This window comes from Scyliorhinus canicula, chromosome 2 (genome assembly GCF_902713615.1).
Source record: "Scyliorhinus canicula chromosome 2, sScyCan1.1, whole genome shotgun sequence".
Classification (NCBI taxonomy): Eukaryota; Metazoa; Chordata; class Chondrichthyes; order Carcharhiniformes; family Scyliorhinidae; genus Scyliorhinus; species Scyliorhinus canicula.
In genome coordinates this window covers 130,271,540-130,286,887 of record NC_052147.1, presented here as the reverse complement: position 1 = coordinate 130,286,887, position 15,348 = coordinate 130,271,540, and the positions used below count along the sequence as shown (strand labels likewise).

Here is a 15,348-nt window from a genome sequence, read left to right as displayed (position 1 = left end):
TGGCATGGTGGCACAGTGGCTAGCACTGATGCCTCACAGCACAAGAGACCCGGGTTCAATTCTGCCCTTGGTTGTGTGGAGTTTGGATGTTCTCCCCGTATCTGCGTGGATTTCCTCAGAGTGCTCCAGTTTCCTACCACAAAGATGTGCGGGTTAGGTGGATTGGCCTTGCTAAAATTTCCCTTGATGTCAAATGTGCAGGTTAAGTGGAGTTACTGAGATAGGTTTGGGGAGTGGAGCTAGGTAGTGTGAGTGCATTAATTATATAGGCAGTTTCTTTCATATCTGTAGAAAGGGTAGTAAGGTGATGGAAAAAGTTAACAAGGACTGCAAGCAGGCCTAAGATTATTATCCTACCGATTTTAAAGAAAGACAAAAATAAGTTGGTGCTCTGACATTCATGAGACTGCATACTTACCTCTGTTTTATCTTGTCAAATTCATGCCAATTCCTTTCATTCCCGTAATTCCTTCTCCTTGATTCTCGGTCAACATCTAAGTCAAACAGCAAGAGCCAAAAAGCAATGTGATTGAGTCCTCCTTCCGCCAGTTTAGTCTTGCAAGAAGTAATTTCAACGGAATCCACAAATTAAGGTGCTTGATGGGTAGTCAAAGAGCCACCTTTGACATACTAGATTTCCACCCAGAGAGCATTAGAGTTCACTAATCATATTTTCCTTGCAAATTCTGCCTGGTCAGTTTTCTGTATTTTCCCTGGCAGATTCTCAAGAGTGAAAAATGCAATGAAAAATATAGATAGAAAACAAATCTTCTGGAGAACATGAAGACACAATGGCCAGAATGTACTAAATAACACAGATGTGCTGTTAAATGTGAAAATACAGCAGTTGTTATATCAGATGCATCATTCTTTTAGAAGCTGTGTGAAAACGGCATCTCACCATTAGACTCCCTACGTGGATGTGTTATACCAGGGGTGGGCAAACTTTTCCGTGCAAGGGCCACATTCAGAAATTCACAATTTTAAAGGGCCGCATAGTATATCAAGTAAAATAATTACTTCACCCGGTTATGATTCTGGGTGCCTCATACAGAACATAGAACAGTACAGCACAGAACAGGCCCTTCGGCCCTCGACGTTGTGCCGAGCAATGATCACCCTACTCAATTCAACGTATCCACCCTATACCAGTAAGTAACCCAACAGCCCCCCCCCCATTAACCTTAAAAAAAATAAAAAATTTAAAAAAAATAATAATTTAAAAAAAAAAATTTTTTTTTAATGACTTGGTGGGCCGCATAAAGACCTTTGGCGGGCCGCATGCGGCCCGCGGGCCGTAGTTTGCCCACCCCTGTGTTATACAGTGTTAAGTACCTGCACATCTGCTGTAGGTGCAGACCAAACATGTTACAAAAAATTAGTGCTACTCGATTTCAATCCAAGTAACGGCTCAACAGTATGTCAAGTTTTAAACTACTGCCAATCATCTCTGGAATTGAACAATAACTTTAAAAGTGTGGAGTCTCATTTATTTGCATTTTTGTGAATGTAAATTTTTTTTTTTTTTTTTAAACGTTTCATTTCTTCCTTCCTTCCCCCAACATTTCTTCCCTTCTTCCACTCTTAATCCAATCTTTCTTTCCACCTCTTATTTTACTTTCTGTACCTGATTTGATATTAAATTCACGACTCTAACTTGCACTTTCTGGTTCAGACCGTGCGCTGTTCATTAACAAATCAATCAGATTTCCCTCACGTTGTACCGCACCATTTACGTCTCTAGCTTACAACAAAAGGTCAGAGAAATTAAAAGGGCAAAAACTAGGACAAATCTAAAGAATGGCAGAGTGTGTTTGCTTGCTTGTCAGTTACAATACATTCTGGCCAAAAATGTCTGCCTAACTGAGATTAAGGAGGTTAGGTTTTGGGGGTGAAAAACCGAAGATGGAAGGGAGTGATGTTCAGTCTTGATGGCATGGCAGATAAATATGGAGTTGGGACTAGGAAGGAGTACAAGGAAATCCCAAAACCTACCTGCAACAGTAGCAAAGTACAGAAATGGTGGCAGTGGTACACTATGTTGCCCTTATTTCTATGCAAATACAAAATGAAGCTTCAATACCAGCAAAACTAACAGGTTGTAAGTCTGCAGCAAATAAGGCTCAGTCTGAGAGTTTCAGCAGAGAACCTTGGAACCAAGTGGAAATTTAGCCAAGCAGCAACAGGGAAGATTCTCTTTTTTCTCTTTTCAGAATTCAATTGGTTTCATTAGAAAAATGTACAATTGAAATGACAATAGCCAATGGCTCTGGTCTGTGATTGGTTAAAGGAATAGGTTGACTGGCTAGTAATCTGTAGTAACTCCAGTATCTGACACACGAGAGGGAGAAAAATAATTATAGAAACAGGGAGAGAGATGAATGGCTGGCAGGTTGAAGATCTGCACCAACCTATCAAAACACACTCTTACCGAATTTTAAATCTGTTCTTGGTAAAGATTCACCAGAACTGCAATAACGGAGATCAGTCAGGGAGGAGGAAAGAATCTTTAAAGAAGGAAATGCATCATTAATGTTGAATACGTAAAAAGTAGACACAATCCATTGCTGTACTATGTAAATAAACATTGAGTAATTTCACACACAACACAACATGCTTATTTTTTCTGTTTTCTTCACCAGTCATTCTCTCATGACACTGTGCCAACATTTGCTGGAAAAATTACAATGAATATGATTATTGACATTAAAATTGGCCAGCCACTTGTGACAAAGACAGGATACTCTATGAATTGCGAATCATCACAAACTGTTGGATTATTTGCACCAATGTGTCGTTAGTCTGACGAAAAAGCCACCTTGTGTTTTTCATGAAGTTCCTGCACTTCCACAATAATTGTTCATCAAACTCATTACAGAAAATTCAGTGGCAAGTAATAGGTTAAGCACCTTTCAATTTCATGATAATGTTGCTGACCGCTTAACCTTGAGTCCAGAAAATTCAGAACTACAAGTGAGCCAGGTAATTCCTTTAGGTTGTAAATTGTTGCTGGAATGGTTTGGGTTTCATCACCATTCTGGGACTTGAGCACATAATTTTAACTGCCATTTCAGTGCATTACAGAGGAAATGTTACATTTTAGCCTCACTGGTGATCCAGGTGGGCGACACGGTAGCACAGTGTTTAGCACTGCTGCCTCACAGCTCAATTTCAATTTCAATTTCAGCCTTGGGTGACTGTGTGGCGTTTGTACTTCGCCCCGTGTCTGCGTGGGTTTCCTCCGGGTTCTCTGGTTTCATCACCCAGTCCAAAGATGCGCAGATTAGGTGGATTGGCCATGCTAAATTGGCCTTTAGTGTCCAAAGGGTTAGTTGGGGTTACTGGGCTATGGGGATAGGGTGGAGGCGTGGGCTTAAGTAGGATGATCTTTCCAAGGGCCGTGCAGACTCGATGGCTGAATGGCCTCTGATCTAGAATTCAGATTTGGTGTTTTCACTATTGCAGGACAGGTTCAATTCTAGTCAAGGAATGTAACTTTTGTCAGCCCTGGCTCAGTGGTAGCACCTTCTCGAGGTTTGAGCACAAAATGTAGAGGGAATTAAGGGACCATTAATTAAGGGGCTGGTTTAGCTCACTGGGCTAAGTCGCTGGCTTTTAAAGCAGACCAAGCAGGCCAGCAGCACGGTTCGATTCCCGCACCAGCCTCCCCGGACAGGCGCCGGAATGTGGCGACTAGGGGCTACTCGTGACAATAAGCGATTTTCATTTCATTTTCATATGGAGAACAGAAATTGAGGTAGACGATCAACAATGATCAAGAGCTACATGGCCTATTTCTCCTCCTATTTCTTGATGTTATGTTCTTTAAAATGTCAAAATGTTTACACATTAACTTACATTTCCTATCTGTGTCTATTTATTTTTCTTTCTTAAACCAATCTTTCTTACTTTATTTCGCTTTTTGTACCTGAGTTGACACGGCATGGGCATCGCTGGCGAGGCCAACATTTATTGCCCATCGTCAATGGTCTCAAGAAAGTGGTGGTGCGCCATCTCTTGAACTGTTGCAGTCCATTCAATTTAATTCACTCTCCTTCTCAGTCATTCTTTTGTTTATTTCTTAAATCTTTCAGATCACTACATAGATGATATACAGTTTGTGCGATCTTAAAGATCCCAGATGCCCTAATGCATGACTCTGTCATTATCGCACAGACTTCCAGCAATTTACTGAGCAAAATCCTTTTGAGCTGAAAGATGTAGGATAAAGTCTAACTAATTGGGCATGCCATGAGTGCCCTGGTCCAGCAAAATTAGGCCAAATTAGTTTTTGCTGCAGAAAGTTTCACAGGTGCCAATCACTGGAGTCATAGAACCATAGACTCCCAACAGTGCAGAAGGAGGCTGTTGTGTTCTGTGGTTACCCCGATGATGAAGACACACACAGAACATGAATGTGTTCAACCAGAACAATGTTTTATTGTTAAACACGTGGGAAGATAACTAACAGATCTATATACAAAGTTACTCAAGCTCCTAGGGAGCTACTCCAAGTGAAACTGTCCTACTATCCGTCCTACCACCTATTGCCCAGTCCCATCAGTCACATGACATGTCTGATCACCCACCATCCTGAATACATGGGTGGAAATCTTGGTCTTCTTAGTCGGGTCAAAGAAAGCAAGAACAGGCACCGTTGTTAGTGAGGCGCACAGCGCTTTCCACTCCTGCTCATGTTTCGGCGACAACTGAAAAACTACATCTTTTTTTATGGATTGCGTAACCAAGGACGTCTTGGAGGCAAGGTGAGGAATAAACTTTCCCACAAAGTTAATTATTCCCCGCAAGCGCAAGACGTTCTTTTTGTCCATGGGCGGTGGCATTTGAAGAATGGCTTTGATTTTTTTTCATCATCTGGCTGCACACCTTTTGCCGAGAGCCTATCTCCCAAAAAAGTAACGGTGTCAACACCGACTTGCATTTTGCCTGATTGAACTTGAGGCCATTCTTGTGACTCTTTGGAGGACTTGAAACAGCCTTTCATCATGTTCCTCATGCGTGGACCCCTAGATTATAATGTCGTCGACATATATGCGGGCACCCAATAATCCTTCCACTACGTGCTCCATAGCATGATGAAAAATATCAGACAGCGAGATTATGCCGAACGGCATTCACAGGAAGCAGTGCCGCCCAAAGGGTGTGTTGAGGGTGCAGTGTCTTGTGTTTGCCTCATTAAGCTTAAGCTACCAGAAGCCTTGCGACGCATCCAGCATGCTGAAGCACGTTGCTCCAGCCATTTTGCACACTATTCCTTCTCTCTTCAGGATAGGGTAGTGCTCCCTCATAACGTTCAGGTTGAGATCCTTGGGATCCATATATATCCTCAGGTCGCCATTCCTCTTTTTCACCCAGACCATGGAGTTGACCCAGTCAGTGGACTCTTCTATGCACATGACGCCGCCCAAGACAGTCATTCTTGTAGATCATCCTTGAGCATGTTCCTCAGCAGAGAAGGCACCCGTTTGGGCATATGCACAAATGGTTTTGTATCCTCCTCGAGTTGAATGCAATATGTGAAGGGCACGGTGCCAAATCCTTGAAACGCCTCTGGATGGTTCTGCATGATCGACTCCACTGAGATATGTCGGCTGGGTGTCATGTGTGCTGCAGTATACGCCCTCTTGACGAGCACAAGTTTGTCACATGTCTGCACCCCACTGAGTGATTCACGCTCTGTCTCCATTATGGAGAATAGTATTCTCCCAGTCACATCCTTGACGGTGACATTGAGCTCTAATGCTACTACGGTTGCGATCCGATGACCGCTGTAATCCATCAGAAGCAAAACTCTTGGAGTAACCTTTGGTTTGACTTTTAGCCGTTGTACCGCTGATAATGAGATCAAATTGGCCCTTGTTCACGTATCGAGCTTACAGCTGATGGGCGCTCCATTAATCATTATCGGGATCGTCCATCTATCCTCAATGGTCCCCGCATTCGCCTCACTGTGACTGCAAATTCCTCGAAAAATTTATTTGTTTTGGCCAGTCAAACTTTTTGAGTCGTTATCCAAAATCATGTTCACATTGGCCCGGTTGTCGATGCCAAGATCCTTGTTTGCCCTCTTCGCTTCTGTTCGGACAACTGTCGGACCGAAGGTGCAGCGCCTGGCAAAATGTCCCGTTCTGCCACTCTTGTGACAAACATTTTTAACTGCAGGTCATCGCTGCAGCAAGTGTCTGTTGCCATATTGCTGACACAAAATGGCGGATCTGGTTTGTTGCCCAAAATGGCCACCTGTATCGAGACCCCGTTTCTCATCATGCTGCGTAGCGGTGTGCTCAAAATGGCTGCCCGCATTGAGACTACGGTTATCTTTTGACTGTGTCACAGTGCCCTTAAAACGGCGGCCCGCACTGAGACCACGTTTCTTTCTAGACGGTATCTCAGTGCTTACGGAGCCAGCATCTTCTCTGAAATTAGCACCAACATTTTTTGAGCTGAGGATACTGATCCGCTGTGCAGCTAACTCATTTGCCTGGCAGACCCTGATGGCATTTTCTAATGTGAGGTTGTCCTCCCACAACAATCGCTCTTGAAGCCTATCATTCAATGTCACAAAAACTATTCGGTCAGAGATCATCGACGACTGAAGATTTTCAAAATTGCACGACTAGGCCTTCAGCTTCAAATCTGTCACAAAGCTATCGAACGATTCATTTGCTTTTTTGTTATGTGTGGAATCAAAATCTTTTAAATGTCATATTCTTTTGCTGTCTCACGGCGCCAAGGTCCCAGGTTCGATCCCGGCTCCGGGACACTGTCCGTGTGGAGTTTGCACATTTTCCATTTGTTTCCGTGGGTTTCGTCCCCACAACCCAAAGATGTGCAGGGTAGGTGGATTGGCCACGCTAAATTGCCCCTTAATTGGAAAAAAAGAATTGGGTACTCTAAATCTATTTATTTTTGAAAAAATGTCTCATTCTTTCTCGGGGAGCAGGGTCAATGGAAGTAAATAATCACCTCATCGTACTCCTGCTTCCCTCCTCGCTATCAAAAGTGAAGGAATTATAAAGTTCAAGTGCTTGAGGACCTGCTACCATGAGCAGCAACGTTACGCGCCTTTCATCAGGCTGTGCCTGGAGGCCAAGGGCTAAGACATATGGGTCCAAACTGCTGTTTAGAAACATTCCAGTTTTCATCCATGTTACCCGAGACTTGAAGTTGGTAGGAAACCTTCCATCTCAAACTTCACCGTCGTCTGTTGCGATGGGTCGCAAATAGCCGTAGTTCACCAGGTTGGCCGAGAAGTCGTCTGTTCTGATTCTATTAGTCTTCGGCGTAGTTCGCCTCAGCTTGTCTGTAATTACCTTTAGCTGTTCAGCACTTCTGGTCCCATGTTGTGTTCCATGGTTTCCCGGATGATGAAGACACACACAGAACATGAATGTGTTCACCTTACCAGAACAATGTTTTATTATTAAACACGTGGGAAGATAACTAACAGATCTATATACAAAGTTACTCAAGATCCTAGGGAGCTACTCTAAGTGCGAGTGTCCTACCATCCATCCTACCACGAACTACGCAGTCCCGTCAGTCACATGATGCATGTCTGATGCCACCCACTGGCAGGAGGTCATACCTGTGATTACATACATTGATAAACGGCTTTATACATTTGTCCAGTTATATACAGATATGTATGTATGCATATCACCACAGAGGCCATTCAGTCCATTGAGTCTGCACCGACCCCCGGCTCCGCGTCATTGTCCGTACGGAGTTTGCACATTCTCCCCGTTTTTGCGTGGGTTTGGCTCCCACAACCCAAATATATGCAGTGTAGGTGAATTGGCCACGTTAAATTGCCCCTTAATTGGAAAAAATTAATTGGGTACCCTAAATTTTTTTTTTAAGTCTGCACCGACCCTCTGAAAGAGAACGCTACCTCGGCCCACTCTCCCACCATATCCCTGTAACCCCACCGAACCTGCACACCTTTGGACACGAAGGGGCAATCTTAGCATGGCCAATCCACCTAACCTGCACATCTTTAATACTCTTAAACAAACCCTCCAGGCAGCCAGTTTAAAGTTATGTTCATCGCTGCCTCTCTCTTCAATCACAGGTTGCATTTGGCTTGGGATGACCTAAGCAGAGCAAGAAATAAGGGCACTAATTAAGAGCTTAAATAAATTTCAATCACCTATTTTACCCAGTCTGCGTTATTAGCTAACCTTAGCCAAAGCAACAATTGGACATTGATGTTAGCCCCTAATTTGGAGAGGAGAAAGTCAGCAATGGTCCTTCATATGATCTGCTTTCCAGTAGCCCCTGCTCAAAAATGCAAACGTATAAACACTGGGAAAGAAGAGGATGGGGTCAACTGAAACCTTCCAATGCTACGTTGTCTGCTGTTGGTCACTGCTTTATCAGCCATTTGGGTAAGGTTCCAGAGTTAGAAGCACCAAAGGGTTGGATTCGAAAATGTTTTTCATGTCCTCAGATGTCCCATGAATGGTTAGTTTACTTATATTCATCACATGTTTAGCCACTGTTTTTCTCTGGACAAATTTTCTGCATGATGGAACCATCAATTCTACGGACACGTGCTTGTAGGATTAGAATAGCGGTTTTAATATACTTACAACAGAGCCAGCCTGTTAGCCGTTGAACTTTCGGTGAACTGGCTGGCTGACTCTGTGGCACGGATCTTTGTACAGCGCTCCAGGGGGAGGAGTTCTGGGCGGAGCCAAGGGGGAAGCCCAGTACAAACTCCCGAGTACTCCAGGAGCTTCTCCCCCGGTGGTCAGGTAGTGCAACTGCACTTACAATATTGATACATATATATACTTGGAACAGAGTGACATTGGTAACTTATATTACCGTGTGAATCTCATTCACCACATTCACCCCCTGTGAACAAAATCGAGTCCGGCAGGGGCGGTGGCTCACAGAGTTAGTCTGTCCGGTGGACGAATTGTTCGTTTCGATCTGCGGAGCACCGGGGTTGCAGCCTCTTGCGGTGGCTGGGTGGGTGTTGAGAGCTGGGGTACGATGGCAGACTCCGGGGCAGGTCTCGTCCAAACTTCATACACCTCTGGCTCGACCGGAGACTGGGGGCGCTGGGGCGTGGAACCGGTGGGGCGAGCTTGCGGAATCAGGGGCTCGAGGGGGCGACAGCACAGGGAACAGGGTAAGGGGTTCCTCAGTGGGGGTGGGGGGAGGGCTGGATCCAGCAGGTACCAGGTCCCGAAGGGATACTGTGTCCTGGCGACCGTCCGGGAACTCCACGAATGCATACTGGGGGTTGGAATGGAGGAGGCGCACCTTTTCAACAAGGGGGTCAGTTTTGTGCCCCATGACGTGCTTCCTCAGGAGAACCGGGCCTGGTGTCCTCAGCCACGCCGGAAACGAGACCCACGTGGTAGTGCCCCTAGAGAAAATGAAGAGCCGCTCGTGAGGGGTTTGATTTGTAGTTGTAGAGGAGGGATCTAATTGCGTGGAGCGCGTCTGGGAGGACTTCTTGCCATTGGGAGACTTGGAGTTTTCTAGACCAGAGGGTCAGTTGGACGGTCTTCCAGACCGTCGCGTTCTCCCGCTCCACCTGCCCGTTCCCCCTGGGGTTGTAGCTGGTAGTCCAGCTCGAGGCGATGCCCTTGTCGAGCAGATACCGACGCAGCTCGTCGCTCATAAAGGACGAACCCCGGTCGCTGTGCACGTAGCTGGGGAAACTGAACAGGGTGAAGACACTATGCAGGGCCCTAATGACTGTGTGGGAGGTCATGTCGGGGCACGGAATGGCAAAAGGGAATCGGGAGAACTCGTCGATGATGTTGAGGAAATAAATGTTCTTGTTAGTGGAGGGGAGTGGCCCTTTGAAATCGATCGCAAGGCGTTCAAAGGGCCTAGAAGCCTTGACCAGGTGGGCCCTGTCTGGTCTATAGAAGTGCGGTTTGCACTCTGCACAGATCGGGCAGTCCCTGGTGACTGCTTTTACCTCCTCGTTGGAGAAAGGCAGGTTTCGGGCTCTGATGTAGTGGGCGAGCCGGGTGACCCCTGGATGGCAGAGTTCAACGTGGATGGCTTTCAGACGGCTGACCTGCGCGCTGGCGCATGTCCCGCGGGATAGGGCATCCGAGGGCTCGTTGAGCTTCCCCGGTCGATATTTAATATCGTAGCTATTGAGAGTTCGATCCTCCACCGAAGGATTTTATCATTTTTTATTTTGCCCCTTTACGAGTTGTCAAACATAAAGGCAACCGATCGTTGGTCGGTGATGAGGGTGAACCTCCTACCTGCGAGGTAGTGCCTCCAGTGACGAACAGCATCCACAATGGCTTGTGCTTCCTTCTCGACTGAGGAGTGTCGGAGTTCTGAAGCGGATAGGGTACGGGAGAAAAATGCAACGGGCCTCCCTGCCTGATTTAAAGTGGCTGCTAGAGCTACCTCTGAGGCGTCGCTCTCAACCTGAAAGGGAGTGGATTCATCCACCAACTGCATGGCTGCTTTGGCGATGTCCTCCTTGATGCAGCTGAAGGCCTGGCGCGCCTCAGCAGACAGGGGAAATCGTGTGGCCTTAAAGAGTGGGCGGGCTTTGTCCGCATATTGAGGGACCCACTGGGCGCAGTATGAAAAGAACCCCAAGCACCATTTGAGGGCCTTGGGGCAATGAGGGAGGGGGAGTTCTAAGACTTGGGGCATGCGGTCCGGGTCTGGGCCCAGGACTCCGTTCTCCACGATGTAGCCGAGGATGGCCAGTCTGTTTGTGCGGAAAACGCATTTCTGCTCGTTATAAGTGAGGTTGAATTTCTGTGCCGTCTGGAGAAAACGGTGGAGGTTGGCGTCGTGGTCCTGCTGGTCACAGCCGCAGATGGTAACATTGTCCAGATACAGAAACGTGGCCCGCAGCCCGTACTGGTCTACCATTCAGTCCATTGCTCGTTGGAACACCGAAACTCCGTTAGTGACGCCGAAGGGAACCCGGAGGAAATGGAAAAGGTGGCCATCGGCCTTGAACGCCGTGTAGTGGCGGTCCTCCGGGCGGATTGGGAGCTGGTGGTATGCAGACTTCAGATCCACCGTGGAAAATAGCCGATATTGGGCGATCTGGTTAATCATGTCTGCAATTCTGGGGAGGGGAATTCGCGTCTAGGAGCGTAAAGCGATTTATGGTCTGACTATAGTCGACGACCATGCGAAATGTTTCCCCGGTCTTGACGACCACCACCTGAGCTCTCCAGGGACTATTACTGGCCTCTATGATCCCCTCACTGAGCAGCCGTCGGACCTCCGATCGGATAAAGACCCTATCCTGTAGGCTGTATCGCCTGCTGCAAGTAGCTACTGGTTTGAATCTGGAGTGAGATTGGCGAAGAGAGGAGAGGGGGAGATGCGCAGCGTGGCTAGGCTGCAGATAGTGAGTGGGGGCAGTGGCCCGCCGAAGCGGAGGGTGAGGCTCTTGAGGTTGCACTGGAAATCCAGGCCTAATAAGGGTGGCGCGCACAGGTCAGGCAGGACATAAAGTTTAAATTTTGAATAACTAGCGCCTCGAATTGTGAGCGTAGCGACTGTGCGTCCTTGGATTTGGACTGAGTGGGAGCCCGAAGCGAGGGCAATAGTTTGGCTCACAGGAAAAATAGGAAGCGAACAGCATCTTACCAGCTCTGGGTGTATTTTTTTTTTGTTATAAATTTAGAGTACCCAATTATTTTTTCCAATTAAGGGGCAATTTAGCCTGGCCAATCCACCTACCCTACACATCTTTTGGGTTGTGGGGGTGAAACCCACGCAGACACGGGGAGAATGTGAAAACTCCACACAGACAGTGACCCAGGGCCGGGATTCGAACCCGGGTCCTCAGTGCCGTAGGCAGCAATGCTAACCACTGTGCCACCGTGCTGCCCTAGCTCTGGGTGTATGACGCTCTCGGTGCTCCCGGAGGCAAAGAGGCATGGTGTGCTGTACCCGTTGATCTGGACCTCCGCCATCGAACTTCGTAGGTGCTTGGGGCGGGATTGATCTTGGGTGACCGCGTTGAGTTGCGGGCCGCGTGATGAGTGCCCGGGAAAGTCGTAGTCTTCGGAGTGGGCGTCCGGTCGAGTAGATGCCGGTACGTTCTGGCGAGCTTGATGCAGGATCGCTGCGCTGAGTTGCGGGCCGCATGATGAGTGCCCGGGGAAGTCGTAGTCTTCAGATGAGCTTTCTGAGAATGCAGATGCAGATGGGGCCCATGGATCGCACGTGGTGAGCGGCGAGGAAGATGGCGTCCAAGATGGTGGCCCCCATGAGTCGCACGTGGCCGGCCGCATGCTGGGGGTTTGCCAAGATGGCCGCCCCCATGGATCGCACGTGGCGGGAGGGGGCAGAGTTGGGGCGTAGGCCGCAGTGTTTCGTGCTCCGCGGGCCCGCTGGTGTTGGGAGCGATTTGTTCTCTCTACTGGGGAGTTAGAAACTGGGGCCCTTTTCGCGAGGCACACTCTGGCATAGTGGCCTTTCTTCCCGCAGCTGCTGCAGGTCGTGGATCGGGCTGGGCAGTGCTGCCGTGGGTGCTGGCTTTGGCCACAGAAATGGCAGGCTGGGGCAGCTGAGTAGCTGGCTGGAGCAGCTGAGTAGCTGAATGGGCAGCAGAGTAACTGGCTTTGGCAGCGCGGTAGCTGGGGGGCCGTGCGGCACAGGCCTGGGGGGATTGTTGGTCGGGGGTCCACGATGAGGTCGCGGGGTCCGCGGGAAACGACGTGAGGCTGCGGAAGGAAACTTCCATAGTGGTAGCAGCCTCCACAGTAGTATCTAAGTCCTGGGCCCCCTTTTCTAGCAGTCTTTGGCGCACATAGTTAGATCTAAGGCCCACCACGAAAACGTCCCGCACAGCAAGCTCCCTATGTTTAGCCGCGGTAACAGCTTGATAATTAGTCATTGGAAAGATTGTTCAGTTCCTGTACAAATTCGGCTAGCGTTTCTGTAGGCCGCTGACGGCGAGTCGTAAACACGTGGCGTGCATAAACCTCGTTAATGGGCCTAACGTACATTTTGTCCAATATCGCCAGCGCTGCGGTGTAAGAACCGGCCGGATTTAGCTGTGTGGAGATTCTGTGGCTTACCCTCGGGTGCAGTAGGCTGAGTTTTTGTTCCTCCGTTGTTCCAGCGGTGCTGGCTTCTGCCAGGTAGGCCTTAAAACATCTCAGCCAGTGGGAAAAGATTTCTTTAGCCTCTGCATCCTGCGGGTCGAGTTCTAGGCCTCCGGGATTGAGGGATGCTTCCATGATTTACTTCAACTGTTTTGTAAGTATATTAAATTGATGGAACCATCAATTCTACTGACACGTGCTTGTAGGATTAGAATAGCGGTTTTAATATACTTACAATGGAGCCAGCCTGTTAGCCGTTGAACTTTCGGTGAACTGGCTGGCTGACTCTGTGGCATGGATCTTTATACAGCAGCTCCAGGGGGAGGAGTTCTGGGCGGAGCCAAGGGGGAAGCCCAGTACAAACTCTCGAGGACTCCCAGAGCTACTCCCCCTGGTGGTCAGGTAGTGCAACTGCACTTACAATATTGATACATATACTTGGAACAGAGTGACATCGGTAACTTATAATACCGTGTGAATCTCATTCACCACACTGCACAGCAAGAGATATCAAATAATCTGCTTTTGTGGTGTTTGTTGAGGGATAAATATTGGTCAGAACATCAGAAAATCGACTTCCAGTTGCGGCTATGCGGAGCCAAGCCGCACGTTCGGCAGCTCCCGCCAGGAACGGACTTTTGGGCTCTTTTAAGGGCCCCCAGCGGTACTTGCTCGACGGTTCCCGACGTGGGAAGATGTCTGCAGCGGTCCCCAGTGGTCTATGGTCTTGACCAGGAGCAGGGCCAGCAGAATAGCGGTGGCAGCGCCTAAGAAAAAGCGGGGGAAGAGAATCAAGATGGCGGCCGGCAGAGGCCTTGAGGAATGGAGGCAGTGGGCGCAGGTGCAGCAGGAGACTCTCCAGCGCTGTTTTCAGGAGCTCAAAGTGGAGCTGATAGACTCGCTGAAGGCGAATGCAGACAAGCTGCTGGCGAAGTAAGCAGCCCAGGGGGTGGAGATCCGGGAGCTCCGACAACAAGCCTCTGAAAGAGAGGATGAGGCCGCGGCCCTCGCGGTAAAGGTGGAGATTCACGAGGCGCTCCACAAGAAGTGGCAGGAGCAGTTCGAGGAGATGGAGAACCGGTCGAGACGGAAACATTTGCGGATCCTGGGCCTCACGGAGGGGCTGGAAGGGTCAGACCTGGGGCCCTATGTGGTCGTCTTGTTGAACTCGCTGATGGGAGCTGGGTCCTTCCAGGGCCTCTGGAGCTGGAGGGGGCCCACAGAATACTGGCCAGGCGGCCCAAACCGAATGAGCCGCCACGGGCGGTGCTGGTGCGGTTCCACCGGTTCGTTGACCGAGAGTGCATGCTTAGGTGGGCCAAGAAGGAGCGGAGCAGCAGGTGGGAGAACACGGTAGTGCGGATCTACCAGGACTGGAGTGCGAAGGTGGCCAAGCGGAGGGCCGGTTACAACCGGACGAAGGCGGTGCTCCACAGAAAGAGTGTGAAGTTTGGCATGTTACAGCCGGCACGTCTGTGGGTCACCTACAAGGACCGGCACTTTTATTTTGAGTCCCCGGAGGAGGCGTGGGCCTTTGTGCGGGCCGAGAAGTTGGACTCTGACTGAGGGTCGGGGGTTTGTAAATAACTGTGTTAACTTTTGGTGGGAAGGGTCTTTGTTTTTATGCTGTTTCATGCTGTTTTAAGCTGGTTATGGGTTGTTTCTAGGGTGGCTGGGGTGCTGTCTTTTTTTGCAGGGGCGGGGTCGGGCAGAGGGAAAGCGCGGGCTTTTCTTCTGTTTCCCGTGCTGAGGGTGGATGGGGGCGGGGTTGGAGCTGAGAAGCGCGGGCTTTTTTCCCGCGCAAGAGCGGGAGGGGAGGAGGAGAGTCTGCTGATGGGTCTGGGGGAGGAGGAGTAGCCCCACGTTGGGAGGTGTGGCAGGAGCTGCCGGGGTCAGCAGAAGTCAGCTGGCTCACGGGAGTGCTACGGAGGGAGTAACGCGGCTGGGAGGGGTCCTAGCCCGGGGGGGGGGGGGGGATTGGGTTGCTGCTGAAATGGCCAGGAAGGAGCTGGAGTCTGCAGGGGGGGCCGGGGTGGGGGTTTGCCGCCGTGGGGAACAGGCCGAGCGAGGGACGCTGGCCTGGGGCAGGCAGGGGACGGGTTATGGCTAGTCGGCAGGGGAGGGGGGCAGGGAGCCCTCTGATCCGGCTGAAAACTTGGAATGTGAGGGGGCTGAATGGGCCGGTCAAACGGGCCCGGGTGTTTACGCACCTGAAGGGGCTGAAGGCGGACGTGGCTATGCTCCAGGAGACGCA

General features: G+C 49.4%; 1 protein-coding gene across 1 annotated transcript in view; it reads right to left on the bottom strand.

The window, feature by feature from the left end:
- LOC119958255 (sentrin-specific protease 2-like) overlaps positions 1 to 15,348 on the bottom strand; it is a 145,106-nt gene that overhangs the window by 117,043 nt on the left and 12,715 nt on the right. The window contains exons 4-5 of the mRNA XM_038786692.1: positions 2,432 to 2,507; positions 419 to 494 (exon numbers count right to left, since the gene is read on the bottom strand). Coding sequence (XP_038642620.1) covers positions 419 to 494; positions 2,432 to 2,507 — 152 coding nt within the window. The remainder of the gene's footprint in view (positions 1 to 418; positions 495 to 2,431; positions 2,508 to 15,348) is intronic.